The sequence below is a fragment of the Drosophila pseudoobscura genome, chromosome 4, assembly GCF_009870125.1.
Source record: "Drosophila pseudoobscura strain MV-25-SWS-2005 chromosome 4, UCI_Dpse_MV25, whole genome shotgun sequence".
NCBI lineage: Eukaryota > Metazoa > Arthropoda > Insecta > Diptera > Drosophilidae > Drosophila > Drosophila pseudoobscura.
In genome coordinates, this window is record NC_046681.1 from 14,587,632 (window position 1) to 14,608,804 (window position 21,173).

The 21,173-nt window shown below is 40.9% G+C and overlaps 1 protein-coding gene across 10 annotated transcripts in view; it reads right to left on the reverse strand.

The window, feature by feature from the left end:
* Window positions 1–21,173, reverse strand: part of LOC4816227 (serine-rich adhesin for platelets) — a 40,609-nt gene that overhangs the window by 9,271 nt on the left and 10,165 nt on the right. For 7 of the 10 annotated variants that reach the window (XM_001355767.4, XM_033380798.1, XM_033380800.1 and 4 more), the window contains exons 2-3: window positions 10,065–10,481; window positions 1,697–2,266 (exon numbers count right to left, since the gene is read on the reverse strand). In XM_001355767.4, the coding sequence (XP_001355803.4) occupies window positions 1,697–2,266; window positions 10,065–10,328 (834 nt within the window). In that variant the 5' untranslated portion in view covers window positions 10,329–10,481. Of the gene's footprint in view, window positions 1–1,696; window positions 2,267–10,064; window positions 10,553–21,173 lie in introns of all 10 variants that reach the window. The other 3 variants (XM_033380802.1, XM_033380795.1, XM_033380794.1) reach the window with 2 other exon arrangements.

Consider the following 21,173-nt stretch of genomic DNA (forward strand, 5'->3'; position numbering starts at 1 on the left):
GATGAACCGCAGATGGTCTCAAGCACGGACTCAGTAACTGATTTTTTATTTTTAATGCATGATTAGCTCTTTTGGCTCGGTTTAGTTTCAATTTTTTTCGAATATGAATCTAACATCTATCTCTCCTACATTCCTGTATTCATTGATGGCTGTAAAGTAAGATCCCGGCATCTCCTTCAAATACTTCTCCTACCAACGAAAACTAATCAAGTTTTCACCAATAACTTTTTTTATATGTTCCTTAATTTTACCATCTTTTTTAAAACCATTGTGGTGAAACCCTCTCGAAAATGTATATCTTTCCTTATTGAATATCTCTTCCTACTTGTCTATTTGTTACTACATTTCTATCTTTTACTTTTACGAACGAGCATAAGTTGCCAAAGAAATTTTTCGTGTCAAGATTTATGGACCAGAACCAACTGCTGATTGTGGGCGTTGAGGTCTTGAGGCAAGACACTTTCGCAGATGCCCAATAATTAGACAGTTTTTACTGTTTGCTGTCTAATGAGCGAGAGTTGCCAAAGAAATTTCCATTGTGGTCATGACCCAAATGTCCCGTCCCGACCGATAGAAGTGCTAAGCATCGCCTAATTGGGCCTGGGCAATTATTATTGATTTTCATTCCATTCCATTTCGATGCGATGGTTGACTCAACCTTTCATTAGAACCAGACAGACAGACAGTCAGACGAAACGCGGGGGTGTGGTGTCGTCTAGTCTAGTGTTTTTTCTGGAGTGATATATGGCATTTTGCCAAGTGGAGACGAGCAGTGACTTTTGTTAATTTTCTTTGGTAGCCTGTCTGATGATTGTGTCTATTAATCTACGGATACTCCCTTAATGGCTGTGACAGGTGACCTCATCTTTTGAAAGGAAATCCCCAAAGGTAGGGGGTGTGTCGGATCTACAGATGGGAAGTGAGAAGAAAATGATGATCGTGGTATCGGAAAACGTAATTTTGGATTACCAATATGTATTTAGAATCTTTCGATGATATACCTATGTATTAAATATCGTGCTAGCCATTGATATAATGAATATATATCGATAGCTCAATCAAGGTTTTGGGAGTCTTTTGGGGAAACCAGGAAAATATAGTACTCTAGAATATAATAAAAGAGAAAACTGCAAATCAAGTTTCTGCCGTTGAAGGCGTATAATATCTTAGTCTGCCTTCTTGGTTTCTATACCCCATTATCATTTGGTTCCGCAATTCACATCAATCTGTTCGACAACTGCTGTCCCTGCCATCAACATTTTCCCACCTACCCCCACCATGGATCATTACAAGTTTTCATGATTTGTTTTCCCGCAGCTCTCAGTGTACTCCGAGTATAAGCATTTTCCCCATAACAACAACAATAATCAGAGACGAGACCGTTAACAACTGGCCATTTTCGGTCATTGCCGTGGCCGTGGCAGGAGATTACCCGTACTCCTCCAGCAGACTCGGAAGAAAAATGACTGCAAAAGCAAAAGCAAAGGCAAAAGCAGAAAAACACAAGCAAACATCGGCGCATGCTAATGAGCCAAAATAACAAAAACCAAAAGAAATGCCACAAGAAGCGAGCGAGTGAAAAATTGTAGAGGCACAAAAGCTTGGACTACCGCATATTCGAGTCGAGTTGAGTCGAGTCTCTGGCCAATAGCCAATGGCCGCCAATGGGCATATGGGCACTGGGCTTCGGACTTACCATTAGATTGCTCAATTTCAGACTTGGAGCTGTATCGGGTAACAAATTGTGGCCGAGTTTGTGCAAATGAGCGACGACGACGTCGTCAGCGTCTTGATCGCTGGCTTCACCATTAATCACAACAAAATCAACATGATCGTCGATGAGCTCCTGGCCATTGCGCTTGCTCAGCGTGGACATGGCCGCGGATGCAGACGCGGATGGGGATACGATGCCAACATCGCTGCTGAGACTGCCACTGAGACTGCTATTATCATCGCTAAGCTCACAGATGTCAACACTCTGAGAGGAAGGCCTCGAAATGGATGGCGGGGCCCAGATGGACGGCATATGGGATGGCGGAGAAGGATCAGTGCTGCTGCCGAGGTGGCCGTTGCTGGTGCGGGTCGTGGTGGATGTGGAGGATGTGGCCCAACCTCGCGATGTGCTGGTGGATGAGGTCTTTTGTACTGTCTGGGTGCGTATCACCTGCATGGCGCCGTTGGCGGTGCGTGCCTTCAGCACCTCCAACTGCTTGCGTTGTGTGTGCTGTGTGCCGTTTGGCTGTGAGATGTTTTGGGAATCGGATATCTGGCGGAGAGAGAGAGAGATGGGAGAGAGAAAGAGAGTTGCGGGATTCAGTGATGGCAGGATAATGAGTGGATCAAAGGAGTTGTATTAAAATTAATTTTGGTTTTTGGTTTCTTGTGCTGGCATTTTAGTATTTTAGTAAGATTTTTTTGTAAATTTAGTTGGACGATTGGTTGGATTGTTGGAAGTGTAGATCCCTAGTGAATGGTCAGTGGTTTCCTTATGATCGAAATTGCATTCCATAGGAGTTCAAGAGTTCTTAAGAGTTCCTTATGTTGACGATTTATTTAAGTGCTTCCACAATTTTTGTAAATTCATTTATTATTTTTCATTACATTTTCATTCCTTTGTAGCGATCCGAACACTCGAAAAGCACCCGATTCCGCTTGATCTAATTAATATCTCAATTACGGCCGATAAACGGCTACGTTTTGGCCATTCCCTGCCAAAACAAACATTCAAATCTCTTACAAATGATATAAATAAAACATTAAGCAAGCAATCCGATGGCGATTGTCGGTATATCTAAATGTAGTATTTGTATGTATATATCTATGTATGGGCTTTTTTTGTGGGTGTGTCCCGGTGTGGGGCGTTAAAGTGTTTGGATTGTCGTATGGCATTCGGCATTCGGCAACGGGGCGTATGAAAGTTGCCAGACGAAACACTTGACCGTCAAGCGTCGCGCTAGCCGCTTGATCACTTCTCCGTGCTTCGTGCCATGCCGTGCGTCTCTTATCTGGACAGCTGGGCCCGCTCGCTACGGCACACGTGACCCAACGTTAGCCACAAATCAAACGAGAGACTCTCGAGAGCTCACTCCGACTGCAACTGCAAACTGCACCCTTTTGCACCCATAGACTCCAACAATTAGCAGATCCGTGCATTGGGTCGTGCCATGACACACCACAGAAGAAATAAAAAACAGAGGAGAGAAAGGACAGCTGTGGAAGCCGAAGTCTGTCATACGCTTTTGCAGATTGAGTATGTTTCTAACAGAGACTAACGTTTCGACCATTCGTTGCATGATATTGTCATCCAATATTGATCAATTTTACCTCACAAAATCAGACCGAATTTGTTTTCTTTCAAAACTCTGCCCAAAATAATGTTTCTCCTTCTGCAAAGGGTATCTATGTAAAAAAAAAACACTACAAAAGCGGAAAACACATTTGAAATGGCCAAAGATCGATTGTGGCAATCGATTGCTTTGATGATTTATAGTGCTAAAAATGTATAATATGCCCCAAATAAAAACTTGAACTCGCTGTTGGCCTGTCCGCTCTGCAACGCTCCGCCCAGCTTGTCCTCGTGTCCATGTCCATGTCCAGTTTTTGTGGCCCATTCGTGTCAATGACCAAATGGAAATGCTGCAGCACAATATACGGCTGATTCAGAGTCAAAGTGCAGCATTGTCTTTATAGAATATAAAAAAATTTGAATGTTCTGTTGTTCCGGAGGGCGGTAGAAACAATGAAATATTCATATTCTATGCATTTTGTTGTGGGGTTGAGTCATGTCATGGGTTTTGAGACTCTAGACTTTTTGCCTCTTTGTTTTGTCTTAGAGAATATGCCATAGACAGAGAGTGTGGTGAGATCTTTATAATTAGCTTCATTAGATGGGAAAATAATCAGTATTACTTCAGCGGGAGACTTACAGTTCTTTGTGTAATAATGGGAAGTAGATTCAGATACATATTTCTAGGTAGCATATAAAGATCAAGACGGTAATTTCCCATTCGTTTTTTGGTAGCCCTGGTGTTCCATCATGGATCATTTTGATTCCAAACTATCGCAGAATCGATTTCAATTAACTGTATTCCATCACTAACGAGTCTTAACTGTAGCGAGTAGCGAGTAGATATCATCAACGGTTCTTCTCTCTCAAACTCCAAGCTCATTGAGTTCCCATCAGTCTTCAGCTTCTGTTATGCACCGTATCCGAATTTCAGTTCAGGGTTATATCCCTTCGAAAAGTTCTCAATCAATTCGTTTCATTTGTTCACTTCAGCTCGGTCGCAGTTTAACTTTCAGCTGCTCCATTGACCGCAGGCCTGAAATATAATAATTTCTGCGTCTCCCAAAAGTCACACTCATCCTTGAGCACAGATTATTGGGGACCCGGCATCCGGGACCCAGACTGTGACCAAGAAAGGGTACAGACAGACATAAATTACGAGTACGAGTTTAAGCACAGCAAAGTTTCGAACCCTTGGGCCATGCACGTTCTGCCAGAGTTTCTCACGCCATATCGCCCCATGGTCAGGAGGAGATTCTTTTTTTCTGTACTTTGTTTGGAGAGCTGTTGCACTGAACCTCCTTTTTCGCAATGTGGTATTATATTTTTTTTTTTTTTGTGCAGCGAGTGTGTGCCTGTCTATCGATGACCTCTTTTCGTTCTAACCAAATGCTGTTCGATGTTAGCTATTCTGCCGTTTCGCAGAGTCTTGCTGTGTGCCATTTTAGCTTTCTGTTGTTGGCCATGTGTAGGCTGGCTGGCTGCCTGGCAGGCAAGTTTTTGTGGCCTGGTTGTAGTCTTGGTCTTGATCTTGGAGTCTCGTTGTCTCGGGCTCGGGCTAATTAAGCTGTGCCAATCTGCATGGCTGTTGAAACTCACAGCTTGCTGTCCCCCAGAGGGGGTGCCTCAATCAAAGCAGCAACAGCAGCCGCAAACAGCTGGCGAAAGAAAGCCAACTGTAAATGAATTATTTTAGCATGACCAAAATGATCAGCCAGCGATCAGTGTCATGATCTCGAACTTGAGCAGCAGCCAGAAACCAGCAGCCGCCACACCACACTCTACACTCCACTCCACTCCACTCCACTGCAACCGCAGAGTATATACGACCTAAGAGAGCCAGCCGGGCCTGCAGCAGATCGCCTCGTAAGTACCGAAGACCAAATTGAAAATGCTGCATCCAAAATCCCAAATCCGAATCGCAAAGTCAAGTTGAAGGTTCAATGAAATTCAGAGACTTTGCCACGACTTGCCATAGCCACCAACCCAGCTCTCGCATATATTATAACAGCCAAAGTCGTGATGATGTAGAGGAAGAGACTTTGGCTTTGCTTTTGGCTTATGCTCTAGCGTCTGGTCTCTATGGTCTATGGTCTACGGAGTACGAGTATGCCAAAATATTTTCGCTTGGGCCTGGGCCACGCTCTGAAACAAATTTAATGATGCTACACCATGATGATGATGATGATCATCATCATCACCGCAGTCGACATCGTCTTCGGCGTCGTCTGCTTGGTCGTGGCTGGCTGTCTGGCTGTTTGTGGCCATAAGATTGACTGTCTATCTCCTGCCCTGATGCTGACTCCGGCTCTTGCTGTGTGGACTCTGCTCTGCCATATGGCATATGCCCCATGTCTGTGTCTATCCGCCTGTCTCAGTCTCTCAGTCCTTCAGTCCTTCAGTCTCTGGCATGCATGTCGCCTTTTCTGGCTAGGATGGCTGTATGGCTGGCAGCTCTCACACACAGATCGCCTGCATAGACATGCCAAAGCGTTGACTCTTTTTATTTTTAGCTGGCACTGACTTTGGTACATCATACCTTGCACAGTGCACAGTGGGATGCAGGCCATTCAAATGGTAATGGTAATTATCGCTTATGAATGGAACATCTTGGAAATCTGAAAAACTTCAAGAAGTGTAAAGAATGGGAAATGGAATGTTTGTCCATTTAGGATGATTGTGAGAGGGAATTGTGAAACAGAATAAATGGTTGTCGTAGAATCCAGATGAAATTTTGCATGTTCGATACATAATTACGGGATTCCGATTCTTTCCCTATTCCAATTATTACCCACACCAGTGTGCGCCCAACAAATTGCTCTCCTGCGCTCTCCGGCGGGAGGCGCTTTTTTGCACAGGCCATTTTGTTGGACCTTTTGTGCCTTTTAAACTATAATAATATACATTTTTATATGCATTATTTCTGTCACGATCTCGTTGGCTTTATATCTCTATATAGTCGAGAGTGGTAGGGGCATGGAGCATGGGGCTGCAGGCGAGTGCTCGCAGTAAATCATACAAGTGGTATGTACGAGTATGTATGTATGTATGTTTACCCCGGTTTGCGTCATTGAAGTTGATGCCCCAAGTCGTTTCCCGCCAACCACATATCCATCCATCCATCCATATTTTCCTCAGTGTCGCTTATTCAGTCGCACTATGGGGTTCATTAATGGCAGAGGAAGCACTTAATTGAAGTAAGACACGTCAGTTGACATCCTCAATTAGTTGCAAGTAATTTACGTGTGGCAGCCAAAGCCAAATGGCCTAATGGCTTACAGAGCAAACATATATGTACTCCTATCTGTAGATACACATAGATACAAGTAGATGCCAGTACACACAACGAGTCGTCACACCTTGACCACAAGTTAAAAACTCTCGAGTGGTTGGCTGGCTGGCTGGCTAGCTGCATCTTCCTCTGGTCTTCTGCAGTACTTGCAGCATCTTTTTTTCTGGTTAGACTTGTGCTTGTGGCAACCTAGTGACCCACAAAGGCGGTGGCGGCGGCGGCATTGCCAGCGGCTTTGTACCGTTAGACGGCTGCAACATTGTGGCAACATGGCCAGAAATAGAGAAACAGAGACTACAACTGCCGGCAAATAATTCAAATGCTGGAGCTTGAGCTTGCGCTTGCATGTTGGAAAAATCTTGCAAAATGTAAATTTTTGCCATTGCTTTTCTTGGGTTAGGTTCGGTTCGGCTCTGTTGTCGGTTGGCCTGTTGCAACAATCCATAATGCTAATGAAGAAGTTGTCATGGATCCATCCATCCATCCATCTGTGTGTGTGTGTCTAACTGTTGCCTAACGGTTACTGGATGACTGGATGCCTGGGTGCGTCTTCGATCTGCGATCTGCTCTGCTCTCCTCTCGGTTATTGACTATTGCCAAATTGATTTCACTGTGATCTATGCCGGCACAAGCGTTGCCTTTGCATTGACTTTGTCGGCACAGCATCTGAGAGCATCCGAACATCTGAGAGCAGCGGGACATCGGTTGATATAAATCCCGGACTTGGCAATCAAATCGAATCGAGCACCTCTTTAAACTGAAACTGATGCGGCAGTACCGACACTGGCAGCGGCACTAGGACTACTCTTAGCAAATTCTTACGACTGCTGATCGTTTCCCGTCGATTGTATTGATCGCCTCTCCCAAGCCTCTTTCATCTTTTGGTCAGGCCTCGACATCGAGACACCGGCATCGTCAGCCGCTCAGTGGCAACAAAGTTCAATCGCGATAAGGTACGGTACAAAGTCAGCGGAATGAAACAACTTTCAATGGCTTGTTTCTGTGTCTTTCTTCCCGAATACCCTGCAGTCATAAAAGTATCGCTGCAAAAGGGCATATCAACAGCGATCGGGTGAATGTAACAGTCTCCAAATTGAGTGACTGTCCGGTCATTAAATGATCGGCAAATGATTTGGCTCCAGGTGATTAAATGATCGGAAATTTTTTTTGGCTCCAGGAAGATTGCATTTCAAATGTCAACTTTGAACTGAACCGCAGCCGATCATTACAGTTGTTGGTATAATAACTGATCTTCCAACCAAAAGAGATAACCTGATCAATGGTTGGGTATTTGCAATACGGATATATCTCTCTATTATAAAAAAAGTTTTGGGTCGCCATCCGATATGTTACTCATACTGGAAGTTGGCGCATGATCGAAGCGAATGTGTGGGGGGCTTGCCGCCTAGTACTTTATAAAATAATTATTAAACTTTTTAGGATTTTAAAGAGATACTAATGTTTGAGGGAATAGGAAAGGAAGAGTGCCAAATCGATGGCTAGTTAGGATAAGATGGGACATCCACATTCACAATGAACTTCATGAGTAAAATTCTCAGAAATTGTAATCCAAAAAAGTACTCAGAGAATTCGCAATATTTTGAAATACAACTAAAGATCCAATACCTAAGGTCAACACAAGATATTCCACTATGATCTCATTCACGACAGGGTAGTGATACTATGGTTTCATAAGCCGATCAGAATTCATCAAAAAAATCAACAACAAATTCAAATAATTATATGGATCAATCTCTGGAGTTCGAGTCTGAGTACCGCCAATACCGAAGCCATGATGTCATTGCATTTGATGGAAGTTCTAGCAGCAGAGCATATCAGATCAGAGCAGAGCGAATCGGCTAGAATGCTAGAGTAGAGTAGAGTATCTTAGAGTCTAGATCTGTTTAAGTATCTGTGGTACTATTTCAGTCGAAATTTTATTTGGTTTTTTGTTTGTCTTGGAGGCACTCGAGGCGCGAAGACTCCAACTTGACCACACACACGACCAAGATGATGATGATGAGGATGGTGGGGATGATGGGGATGGGAATGATGACGGCTTGTTGGACTGCCATTGGATGAATAGGCATAAAATTAACGATAGGCCCCCGAAGTGCTTCACCATTTATAATTAACCGACAAAATTCTAGAGCAATCAATGGTAAGACAGACAAGCCATAGCCCAAAGACAAGTGAAATCTGAAGAATAGCTCGAATTAATTATCATCTTTGTGTTTCTCGCGAAAAGATAAAACCGAAAGCCCCCCTCAGACATGATGGAAAAGATGATGATTCGTATTCGTAAGTTTTTTAACTGAAATCTCTACATAGGTGGCACACATCGTTTGCAACTGCGACTGCGTCTTCATCTCTCTCTTTCTGTATTTCAGCAATTCGGATTCGGATCCCATTTATCTCTCCGATTGTTTCGCTTCACCGAGATGTGAGAGTGTGCGTGTGACCTGTTAATTATGGTTGAGTAAAAACGGTCATCGTATCGCAGTATCTGTGGCCATGTCCATGGCTTGGTCTGTGTCCATGTCTGCGGTTCGAGTTGCAGTTGCGTTCGGGGAAAAAGTTGCCTGACACACAAAACGAAGCCAGTGTCCAATTGGACCTGCGGTATTCGCTAACCACCAGCCAACATCATTCAGGTTCTTAAGTTATTGGATTTGCTAACGGTGTGGTGTTCTTGCCCAATCATTAAATGCCAGACATTTGTCTGCCAACTGAAATGGCACTTTCCAAATATTCGAAATTACACAAAAATATTTATTTAATGCATTTGAAAGGTTCGAAAATATCCCAATATATGAGCTTTTATGGTTATTCCATGCTTGTTTCTATTTAATTTAATTTTTGCTTCATAAAAAATGAGTATCCAATTGATTTCCAATGATTTGATCGTTTCTTCTCCTTTCGTACTTCTGTTTCTGTTTTTGTTGTTTGCCTACTCACAGAGGCATTGCCTTGGGTATTCTTGAACTAAATAAACTATTAACTGATTAAAATCGAAGGAAGCCAGGAAACCTAAACCAGCAATCAAGCGGCAAGTGCCGCAGTCTCTTCTAAATTAGTGTACGCCTCTCCATTTAGAGAGCCGAGTCTCTAGTGTATAGTGTCTGGAGGGATTCTTGAGCGGAGAGCAGCGGACTGGACCTTTCAATTTCATTTAAAAGACGATGGACAAACAAAGAGTAACAGCAATTAGGTCTAGACGGGAGCAGAGAAGAGCTGGAAGACCATCCATGGGTTCCATCAATCAGAGCCAAAAGTAATCGCATTGTAGTTTTCGATTTTGTGTTTGGAGATGGTACTTCTGAGCATACGATAGTTCAATAATTCTTCCGATGACCGATTGAGGGTTCGTAAAAATCACAAACCTCGAGAGCATTTTCTCATTTTCAGACAGAACTGTGAGTTCGTTCAGGGCTCCACTTAAACTAGTAGCTAATCACGTTACCATCTCTAGATTTCGTAACTCACCTTGCCGTAGCTGTTCAGTGGTCCATTTATCCAGCGATCTGCTTCCAAACGTCCGCTAAACAGGGCACCAGTATTGGGATCGATGCGTTGCCATTCACGCACCTCACGCTGAAAGGGGGAACGGGAGCCGGAGCCGGAGACCCCCCCGCCACCACCAACACCAACACTGCCATGGGACTGGGCTGCCACTGCTGCCACAGCCTGCAGATGATGATGATGATGATGATGGCTCTGACTGTGATTGTTTGTTGTAGCCACTTCCATGTTGCTGTGGCTATAGCTCTCTGGTTGGAGCTCCTCGGGAGCTACTGTTGTGCGCTTTTAATTTGCACGCTCGATGCGCTCGAGCTGCTTTTGGTTTTCTTCAGAGTCTTCTTTTTGTTTAAGCTTTTTTGCTGTTACTGCGGCTCTCTTTCTCTAGAGGATTGGAGGAGGAGATTGTAGGAGGCTGCAGTGGCTTCTTCTGCCTTTTTGTTCTGGTTCTTCGCCTATTTCAAATTATTATTTATTGTTATTATGCTACCGTCCAGCGGGTCTAGGGTCGGTCTGGCTGCGAACTGACTGCGAGCTGGCTACGAGCTGCTTCGCGTTTCGTTTTGGCTAAATTAATGGCAACTTTAATTTATTATCATAATAATAATTTTCTAGCTATTTTAGGCCCTGGCTACTGCTACTGTGTGTACAAAAGAACTGCCCCCTCCCAAACGATAATTTTCTTGGCTTTTCCTTTTGCACGCTTTGCTGGTTATTTGCCTCTCTTTTGATATTATTGCTTTCACGGTCTAATTTGAGTCTTTTCTACCGCTGAGACTGAGTCTGTGACTGCGACTGTACTGCGTCTGTGTGGGCTGGCGCGCTGGCTGGAATGACAAGAGCAGAGCTGAAAGAAATTTTGTTAGTTAATTATCTTTTGCAAAAGTGAGAAAATGTACCTATACGTATAGTAGAAAAGAGTATTGTAGTTTTTGTTGTTTTCTTGGCGGAAGCAAAAGTGCTTTGAACTGACTTGGAAGTCTCCCCAGTCGCGTCGTGCAGATTTCTAATTAAATTTGCGGCCAACGTCCAGCGGATATGGGAAGAGCCATAGAGCTAGAGGAGAGACAGAGCTATAGAGCGGCAGAGGTCTCATATTCTTTGATTGTCTCCCTCTCTCCTTTTCGCTGTCAGCGGATGTCACAGTCTATTTCCGCCTCAGAGCTCGGGGCAACAGGCAAGGCAGCACATCTCGGACATGTGTGTCCACTTGTAGCTCTTTTTTTGTGTTTAGATTTAATTTAATTCGTTGTTTCGCTATTATTTCAGGTAGTCAGGTGGAGAGGATTCTCCGCTTCAACCATACGCGTGTCCCCTGATGACAGTCACATCATTTGTAATTGTCCAAATTGTGCAAGAACTTCATTTATTTATTTATTTTTTCTGTTGATAAACAGTGCTTTGGAGATCGGGCCTGTCAGATCAACAGAACAATTAAAACGAATTGCTGATTTTAGTGTAAGAAATCTTCAAGATTTTCAAGGCTGCTCAAAACAATCGCTCTGGTCCCACTGTTACACCCATTAAGGCTGTCAAAATAAGTGTTGAACAGCATTAACATTGAAACGCTTGTGTCTTACAGCTAAAATCCGCAAAAGAAAAGGTCTAAATTTAGCGCAGACAGAGCAGCGGATGCACTCCACCCCCACCTGCACCCCATTCCTAATCACAGAGAGAGAGAGAGAGAGAGAGAGAGCAAAAGCAATTTCAGTGAATATTTTATGCTGTGGCTGTGGCCGACCGCTAAATAGTAACTGTTACTAAGCCTTCCACCGCCCCTCTCCACCACTCTGCACTCCGCTCTGCTTAGCTGCTCAGGCACTAACTTCCTCATATGCTGTTTGTGTGTTTTTTGTGGCCGGGAGGGAAATGGAAAACCCGTTTTCCCCGTTGAACTTGCACTCGTTTTGGTTTTTGGTTTTCAGTTTCGGTTTTGGCGAATGCGTTGAATCTTTCAGCACTTTTAGCTAGAAATAAACGCCGCCTCAATGTTGTTGTTGTTGCAGTCTCGTTTTTTGCTGTTTTGGTTTTTGGAATTTTTTCTGTGGCACGCAGACCGTACTCCACATTCACAAATTGGTTTCGTATTTTGGACACGTTTTGCCGGTTTCTTCTTTAACTTTGTTCCTGTTGTGTGTACGCTAGTTGATTGTGTTAATTAAAATTTAATTAAGCGTAATTTTGTATAATTAAGCGTTGGCATAAATTTAATGTTACGCTGGGGAGCAGTCAAAAGGCGAAAGGGAGCCCCAGATTTGCCAATTTATTTATGTTTTCTTATTGTTTGACTTATTAGGCAAAAGGTTGCGCTGATTGCACATAAGAAATCAAATGGGAATGCATTAGACTTTGGAATATGGAAATTGGAACGATATTAGCAATCCACAGTAGAATTCAATAATGTTCGTTGCCTAAGTATTTGTTTTTGAAGATTGGTTAGGGAATTATACAGCTGTTTGAAGTGGTTAAATCTTCCGAAATTATACAGTATTCTAGCTTTAATAATTAAAAGTAGAAATAAATATGGTATCAAGTTTGTTGCCTAAGTCTTTTATTCTATCTTATATGAAATTGGTTGGAAATTTTTTATATTTTGTAAATAATTTAAGTAAATTTTATAGAATAAATTATGATTTAATTTGATATTAAAAAGGAATTCCTCCATCTAAAGGAGGAGCTTGGAAGTAGTTAAAATAAATTTTGTAGGACAAATGATCATATATTTTGATAGTAAAAAGTTATTCCCAATTAAAAAAAAATGCTGTATGCAATGAGTTTTATGGAAATGTTTCTAGCATATTTTGTAAAGGAAGCTTTTGTATAATTTAGACATTTGAAAGTAATTTCTGTTGTACATTTCCCAGTGAAGTTCTAGCCACAACTAGTACTACAAATAACAAGGCGAAATAACCACAGAAAAAATCATTTTCAAACAAATCCGTTCAAGTCCACTGTGGTGTGGTGGTGGCTATGTAGCGGACCCAAGGCACTTCACCGAAGGTCAGTGTAATTATTTTGATTATTATTATATTTCTTTACAGGTTTTCTGTCACCCAACCGCAGTAAGGAAATATCTACAACTGCTCGAAATAGTTTTTTGTTTTTTTTTGTATTCGCTACAATAATTGCCCAAAACGAAAGTAGTTTTGTATGGAGAGGTTTCTGCGGTCGATTTGGTATTGATTTCCAGTTATTTCCATATCAATCGGATGCGTAATTTGGCCAGAAATTGTCTTGCCTCAGAAATATAGTATGTGCACGTCGAGTGTTTCTATGTAGGTTAATCCCTCATTTTTGGTTTTGCATTACATTTTTCGACTTCCCCCACAGCACTGATTGATTTGCCATTTGTTTAAAAATAGTTCAAAATGTGTGTGGGTGCACAAAAAGAAAAAAAAAAACATACCACGGTACCAGTACCATGTTTATTTATACGAGTAAGTCCAAAAAAAGACCGACCAGCAACAAAAGTGTGTTTATGCAAAGCAGTGGGGGTGTCATATTGGCATTGAACGTGCGTTACACTAAAAATATTCCACTTTAATACAGAAATACAGAAATACGAAACATTACACTAAAAATTGTGAATTTTGGTTCACACTTTTAGGTATTTGCAACGCGTGCGCAGAGCAGACCACAAAATCGTGCAACAATTGACCGATATGCAAATTTTTGTTGTTGCTGTTGTGTTGTCAGAGACAGACGTTAAGAAATTTGCATAATTGGCCCGCATTCGTGTGTGTTTTTCGTGTGTTCTAATTTGAATTTGATTTGTGCGCGACACCGAAACAGAAGCAACAGCCACAGCAGCGGCAGCAACAGCACGCTCCAATCCAAGAGTTGGACAGCAAGTGTGAACGAATAACCTGGCACCAACGATAAATTGGGATCTAAACGTATTACATTGCGTTACAAAACTGTATGGGCAGCTGTCGAGTGTCGAATTTCAATGCTTTGATATGGTTTGACTGAAGAATTTGCAGGTGAAACATTTAATTGGTAGCCATTTGGGACTTAAAGTTATGGATTCTCAATTTGGATGATGGATGAGTTATGTTACAATCAACATCTATAAGGCTTCACAGAGTTATTTCCATTAAAAGGTAGTAGAATCGAAAGAACAGATGAACGAAACCAAAAAGTTCAACTGCGTTGATCTCAATCATAAGTGGCACGAGATGAAGGAAATCAATAACGTCAATTGGAACGGAGACAAGCGCGTCAGTACGTAACTGAAACTCATAGAGAAAATGGCATACAACGCCAAAAAGTACATCGAGCATTACGATCCTTACGTTTCCTCGTTTCGTATTCGAGTCTACATACCCAGAGTTGGATCAAGGCTGTGATTTGAACAATCTTTAAGTACAAATGGACACAATTTATTGTAATTCCTTTCAGTTAATTGTAGTTCTTTTTCATAGTTATTCAATTGATGGTTTTCTTTGTTCTGGTCTCTCCACAATAATTATCTTTTTTTTTCTATCTCTTCAAACCTTTCAACATTAATCTTTAACCTTATGATTTGTGTGTGTGTGTCTCAATCTCTTTTGATGTTTGGCTTAATTTTTCAACAAAAATAATCTTTTTATTTTTTGCTACAATTCAATTATGAAAATATATCAGAGAAAAAATCGTTTATTGATTGCCGCTACAATTGAGCGGGTACGCCTTTTTATGTCTATTGATATATCAAACTATAAATATATATATGTACATCTGAATATGATAGAAACCACAATTGAGGCCGGCTTCCGTCATTTCATACTAGGGCTGGGCTTTCGTATTTGTTTGTCTTATGTTTCCCCCTATGGTTCTTTTGTTTGCGGCTTAGAAAATAATTCATTTTTAATATAATTTTTCTGAGCGAGAATGGCGAAAAAGAGTGTATGTAGTGTACATATCTCGTTTAGCAACTGTTATTAGTCGCACGCAAAAGTAATCTTTTCATCTGTCTATGACTTCCGTGTGAGACAAAGAGTGTAGGGGGTTGATAGGCAAATGCGCAAATCGTTTAATTATATACTGGGTGGAAATTATTATAACGAGACTTGTTGATCAGCACCCGCACTTTTGCTGTTCCTTCTCGTTAGCCCGTGGGCGTTTTAGACTGTTTCGATTAATTAGGCAAATGAGCCAATTGTCGTGTAATCGAGTTGGCATTTCAACAGAATATAAGTTTATGGCTTGTAATTTATTGTACAAATAAATGACTACTTCAAGCATTTCACTCATTTTACAAAATTACATAATTATAGCTTGGCCAGACAATATGCCTGCCAAAAGCAAAGACAGGTTCCAGCCTCTAAGCCTCTAAGCCATTCACACTCTGCCCACGGAACAGGTAATCGTTGGTTGTTGTAGCTGTCTCAAATGCACAGACATATCATATGGATAAAAGTATACAGTATAATGATAGATAGATAGATATATGTACTTGTTCCGTCCAATGAAAATTGTAATTTTATGATTTCCTGCTGACGCCCACCACCACAGACAGACAGAAATCCCATGGAAGTGTTCCGCTAGCTGCACCCATTGCGTATGCTTTGCATATGCGTATACGATGCGTATGCGTAATGTGAAATTTTTGCACAATCTTGCATAATCTGGGAATCTCTTTTCAACTAACGGAAAAGTTTGAAAGTTAAGGTGCTATGCATCTTCAACATTTTTTCATGCCCTACAAATGTTGATAGTTTTTGTACATCCAGTATATCGTGGTTTTGTTGCTCTGTGACTGTTACTTTTAACACTTGCACTGTGCTTTTGGCCAGATAAATATTTGCCTAATCGATTAGCATCGATAGACAATCAACTTGAAACCAATTTGTGTGAGTTTTTTTTGCTTATTTGATTTAAGAATTTGTTTTGTGAAATGATACTGTGATACTTTGTTTCTAGTAACGTAGATGCTCCCTAAAGAGAAACTTTTCCAGTAGGAACTCGATACTCAATCAATATTCTTTCTTCCTGATGAATGTGTGGAGGTTTTTGTACGGCTTTGTGGCTTTCCCTTTCTGGCGAAATAAATTCCCTTGTGAGTCATTGATCTCACTTTTACTCTTCTACAGAACCGTGTGTGTCCGTCAGCTATCCTAATTTTAGTTAGTATCATAAATCTACCATTACCATTTCCATTCCACCGAAGCTAGGCAAATTGAGTTGCAATTGTCAGACAGACAACATTTGCCACAAAAAACGCCCTCACAGCGGTTTGCTCCGGAAAGTGAAACAAACCAATAAATAAAGCCAACATCTCGGGTTTATCAGACTTGAAAAATCAAGCCACAAAGTGTACATATGTACATGTATGTGTACATGCCTCCCAGTCGCACTCGCCCTGGCCTTCCCTTTCCCACTCCATCTACCAATTCCAGCCCCCTACTCCCACATGCATTTTCAAGCTTCAATGTGACAAAATAAATGAGCCGTTTGGCAATGCGAACAGACAGAGAGACCGACAAAAAAAGAGTGAAAACAAAATCAGGAACTGCATATTAAATGAAGCGTAACGAAAGAAAAACGAGCAACGAGCACACAGGAAAGAGGTTGCCACACAGTGTGGCAGGGCTGACTGACTGCTGCCGGAGGGCTTAAAGTTAATTACAAGCGACGCCTACAAGGGAGTCGCCTCCCCCACCCCAACTTGGGGGCTCCATTTCTTGTCCCTTGGCTTTTTGAAAGTGAAATATGATCTGTTAAAATGTATGTATAATTTTTTTGCGGAATTTTTCATGGCTTTACTCGGACTGAAACATAAGTTTACCAATGTTTAACACTTTTACTTTTTGGGCAGGCAGAGTGACAATTTTTTTGCATTAAAGAAATTATTATTTACATAATAATTTGGCGCTATTTGCTGATTGATTTCTGTGTTTGCTGCTCGCTCCAGCTAATCTCCAGCTTTGAGCACGCATTTGTCGTTGGATTGGGGTCTTTAATTATTCTCCTCTCCGTCTTTTTGGCCAGAAGGAAGGTAAAGGAAAAACATGCAAAGTGTTCGCGATAGATGCCAAAGAAGAAAGAAACAATGACAAAGAGTTTATAAATTTACATACGAACTTGGCGCTGGCGATGTCCCCTTAAATTGGCATGGGAGGTGTGCGAATTTTGTGTGCAGATTAAGATAGATCGATGGCTGGCTTGTTTTTACATAAATGGAATTGATTACGGTTAAAGGCTCCCGCAGGCGGGACACCCACGGGACTGAGAATTTTAATTGGCAGATGGAGAGATGTCCCCAAAATGGGATATAGAAAAAATGGTGTTGCTTTCTTACTGCAAGGGGCTTTAATGGAAACACGTGATATCTTCTTAGTGCATGTCTTCGTCCCGTTGGAAGCTTCTACTTTTCTCAGTTACAGTACTTTGAATACAGTACTTAAAGTACCTATTTAGATCATTTACAGCATCTGTACTTCTCGAAAGTTTCTAATTTCATTTCCCCGCAAAAACAGAACTTTCATTGTTCAATTTCCGACACCAATTGTGTCGCTTCAATGTCATTACAGAAAATTATATGTCCCGCGTAAAGTATCCAATCTAAAGTACCAAAAACTGGACGGCGAAATTCCGAGAGAGAGAAACAACTTTCACCCAAAACAGCTGGCAGCTGCCGCTGCCTGCCACCAATTGCTGCGACGATTGAGATTGCGGAGAGCTGCTGTGTGAGAAATCTCTGACATTTCTTTTGATTTCGGTTCACTTTATTTGCACCACTTTATGACACATTCTTCGTGCTGCTTTTGCTCCAACTGTCAATGGCAACGGCAGTGGCAATGGCAGCAGCAACAACAATGGGAGCAACGCTGCTCTGATCAAAAAGCAAAAGCGAAAAGTACTTTGGCAGTAGAATGGCAGCAGTGGGACGGACTTGTGGCCGTAATTATATGCACGGTAAAATCGAGTAAGGGGCTTGAAAGTCGTTTGGGAAGAAAGTCAAAAGATTTGTGAGGCGTGACAATAGTAGTACTACTACAATGAGATACAGCAAATTTCTCATATTATTCAAGTGTTCTATGAAGGCAGAGGGGATGTGTTCCCTTTCAACCCTTTCAGCGAATAGTATCCCCATTTTTTGTTCTGAATTAATTTCATGCAACAGAAGCAGTTTATGGCCTATCAGATATGCAAATTGAACACGATTTGCAATCAGCCTTATCACATAAATTATTTAACAAGTCGCCGCTTGGCCGCTTAGTTGTTGCTCTTTCCGCTTAATTTGGCTTACACTAAGCAGAGAGGCCCCCCTCGTTTTGTTTTGGCTTGTTTGGCTCCGTCATTGCCATATAGGTTGTATGGTTGTACAACAACCAATCCAATCTTATCGCCCCAAACCGAACCTTTTCTAATATTTGTTGTGAATATTTTCAGTACTTGGATGGCAGTGGAGTACGTCATTGAACTTGACTTTGAAGGCGTTCCACTTTATAATACCATGTTTAGCTTTAGATCTTCAGGCAAGACCCCAACACTATACACTATGTACTACTCGTATACCCATCCTCGTCAACTGACACACTCGACGTCAGTTGGAAACGCATTCGCAGTCACAGTCACAGTCCCATCTGCTGCTATTGCTATTGCTATTGTAGGTTGGCCAGAGAGGAAACCAGTTTCTGTCTCTCAAGAGTCGACGAGCGTCGCGTCGACCCAACTCTGATGGTCACTCACAGCGTCTCTCAGCTAAAATTAAAGTTAATTTTGTAGCTCATTCCACTGATCGACCAGCGACCAGTGTGGGGGCGTCAGACAGAGCACCTACCCCTCCCCCGGCCTCGCTCTCATTGATACTCGCATCAATATGCTAATTAAAACTGGAAACTGGAAATCATCCACAGACGTCTGAAATGTGGTTTTGTCATAAAATTTCCCCCCTGCGACCATTGAGTCACAATAATTTTGTTCTTTATTTTACCCTTTGCCAGAGGGTATAATTATTTGTATTAAATATTTGCTACCAACAGAAGGAAAGCCAAATATTCGTGATATTTGATGTCCGTCTATCAGTTTCTGGCCTACAACTTTTGCATAGAAACTTCTTTTCTGCCTAGAAAAGAAGTCACTAAATATCCAAGTCAAAGATATTAAAATTAAAAGTGAATTATTTTCCTAGGCTATAAATCTGCCGTTTCTATTTTTTTCCAGACATAAAAAGTTAATAAATTAGTACATACAAATTTTTGAATCTATTTTTTTTTTTTAATTTGATTCATTTCTGTATACAAATTTAATAAAAATTATGAAATTAACTAAATTTTCAAATGAACTGAATTAATTACAAAAATACTCATTGAAGAAAACTTTACAAAATAATACAATTCATACGCTTGTATTATTTTTTCCATGACCGGAAAAAAATGTTTTCCGTGTGTTTTTTAGTTAAAGAAACAAAAGTAACAACATTGGCTGACCATATCATATTGTATATTTCTTAAGGAGATTAGTCTTGAAGGGTATCAAAAGTTTCAGCCACAGAGCGATGCATCCTGTTTTTCGGTTTACAACTTTCGTGTTCCCATTTCAACAAGTTCGTTGCTCAAGTCTTTTGTTTTGTGGTTGTGTTTTTCACTTACTCATTCGAGAACGGCAAAATCTTCTGCTGTTAATAAAACGGAATGACTTGTTGGAACAAATTATGATTTGCCGTTAGCATTTTTGGGTGAAATTACACAACTTAACGGTTAATTTCGTGTTTTATTTTTTGTGCTTTTTTGTTGTGTAATTTCGGTTTTGTTTGTACGAACGAAACAACCAGCGCAAAGGGCATTAAATGAAAGAAAAACAGCAACAGAAAAACCGAAAGCCCAAGGGGAAAAAGGGTAAAAGGGGGGAAAAATAAAAGACAAAACGGTCCGGCAATTCGTCAGTCTGACAGCCTTTTGACAGCTGGAATTCATTTTTTTGTTTTCTGAGTGAATTTCGCTTTGCTCTTTGTTCATTCTTTGTCTTGGCCAAAATGCAAACAAAATTTCAATTTTCATTATTTATTTATTTAAAATTTTTGGTTGTTTTGCTGTTTCCCAGTTGCATGCGGAAATAATATCTGAAGATAATCGATGACAGCCTCATTTTTACGTTGCTGGAATGCCAAAGAAATACTTGCTTGAACTTTAAACAGAACTCAAGTATGTTTCAAAAGAAAAGCCGCTTCCAATGATATTTTACAAGGGGTCTTAACAGAAATAATGTGTCTTGAGTGTTGACACTTTAAATGCAACCGGCCTTCAATTATAATGTTTAAAATTTGAGTATTAATTTTATCAAGAATTTTGCTTTCAAGTTAAACTTTTTAATATAAATAAATAAATAGAAAAATTATCCACGAAAGGTAGTAAAGCGTAGATAACAAAAAAGTATAATACAAGCCAAATAATAATTTGTATTTCATAATCCATAATTTGTATTATACCAATAATAATTCTTTTGATCCCAGCTTGTTATTACATATATATTTTGCCTTAAACTTTTCAATCCAATTACCTCGGCAGATTAGTAAATTAGTTCCGGCTTTTATTTAATTTGTAATCTTTTCATATACTGTTCTGTGAGCCGCTCAACTTATTAGATCATTAAGCCGGTTCAATGGCTAGCCAAGATTTCATTCTCCTATTCTTTCCTTTTCTTTTGGCTAATTTCCATATTGATTGTCCATTCGTATTTTTCTTTTTGCGAACTCCCCGTTAATTCGTAAAACGTTGACCCGTAGAACCCGTTTCGTGCCATCGGTTTGTGGGATCTGCGATTGAGTAAGGTTAGGCTGAAGCTGCCCCGTAATGTCCAATGTGATTCTGATGGATGTCAGTCATTGAACGAGAGCTTATGATCAGATTTCCAAAGAGTTCTATTATAATCCCGTTGCGTGGGCGATGACAAATTTTTTCGGGGCACACGTGTGTGTGTTTGCTTTGCAGAAAGATCAAACGAATGTGGTTTCTTTTTCATTTTGAAAATGTCGCCATATTGCGTCATTTGGATCATTTCGCATGGCTTGCCACACGCTGGCCATAAAACTGCAGTTTATGGTTTTCTGCCTGGGGTCTCCCCCAACGGGGGACTGTGGTCTGTGAGGGG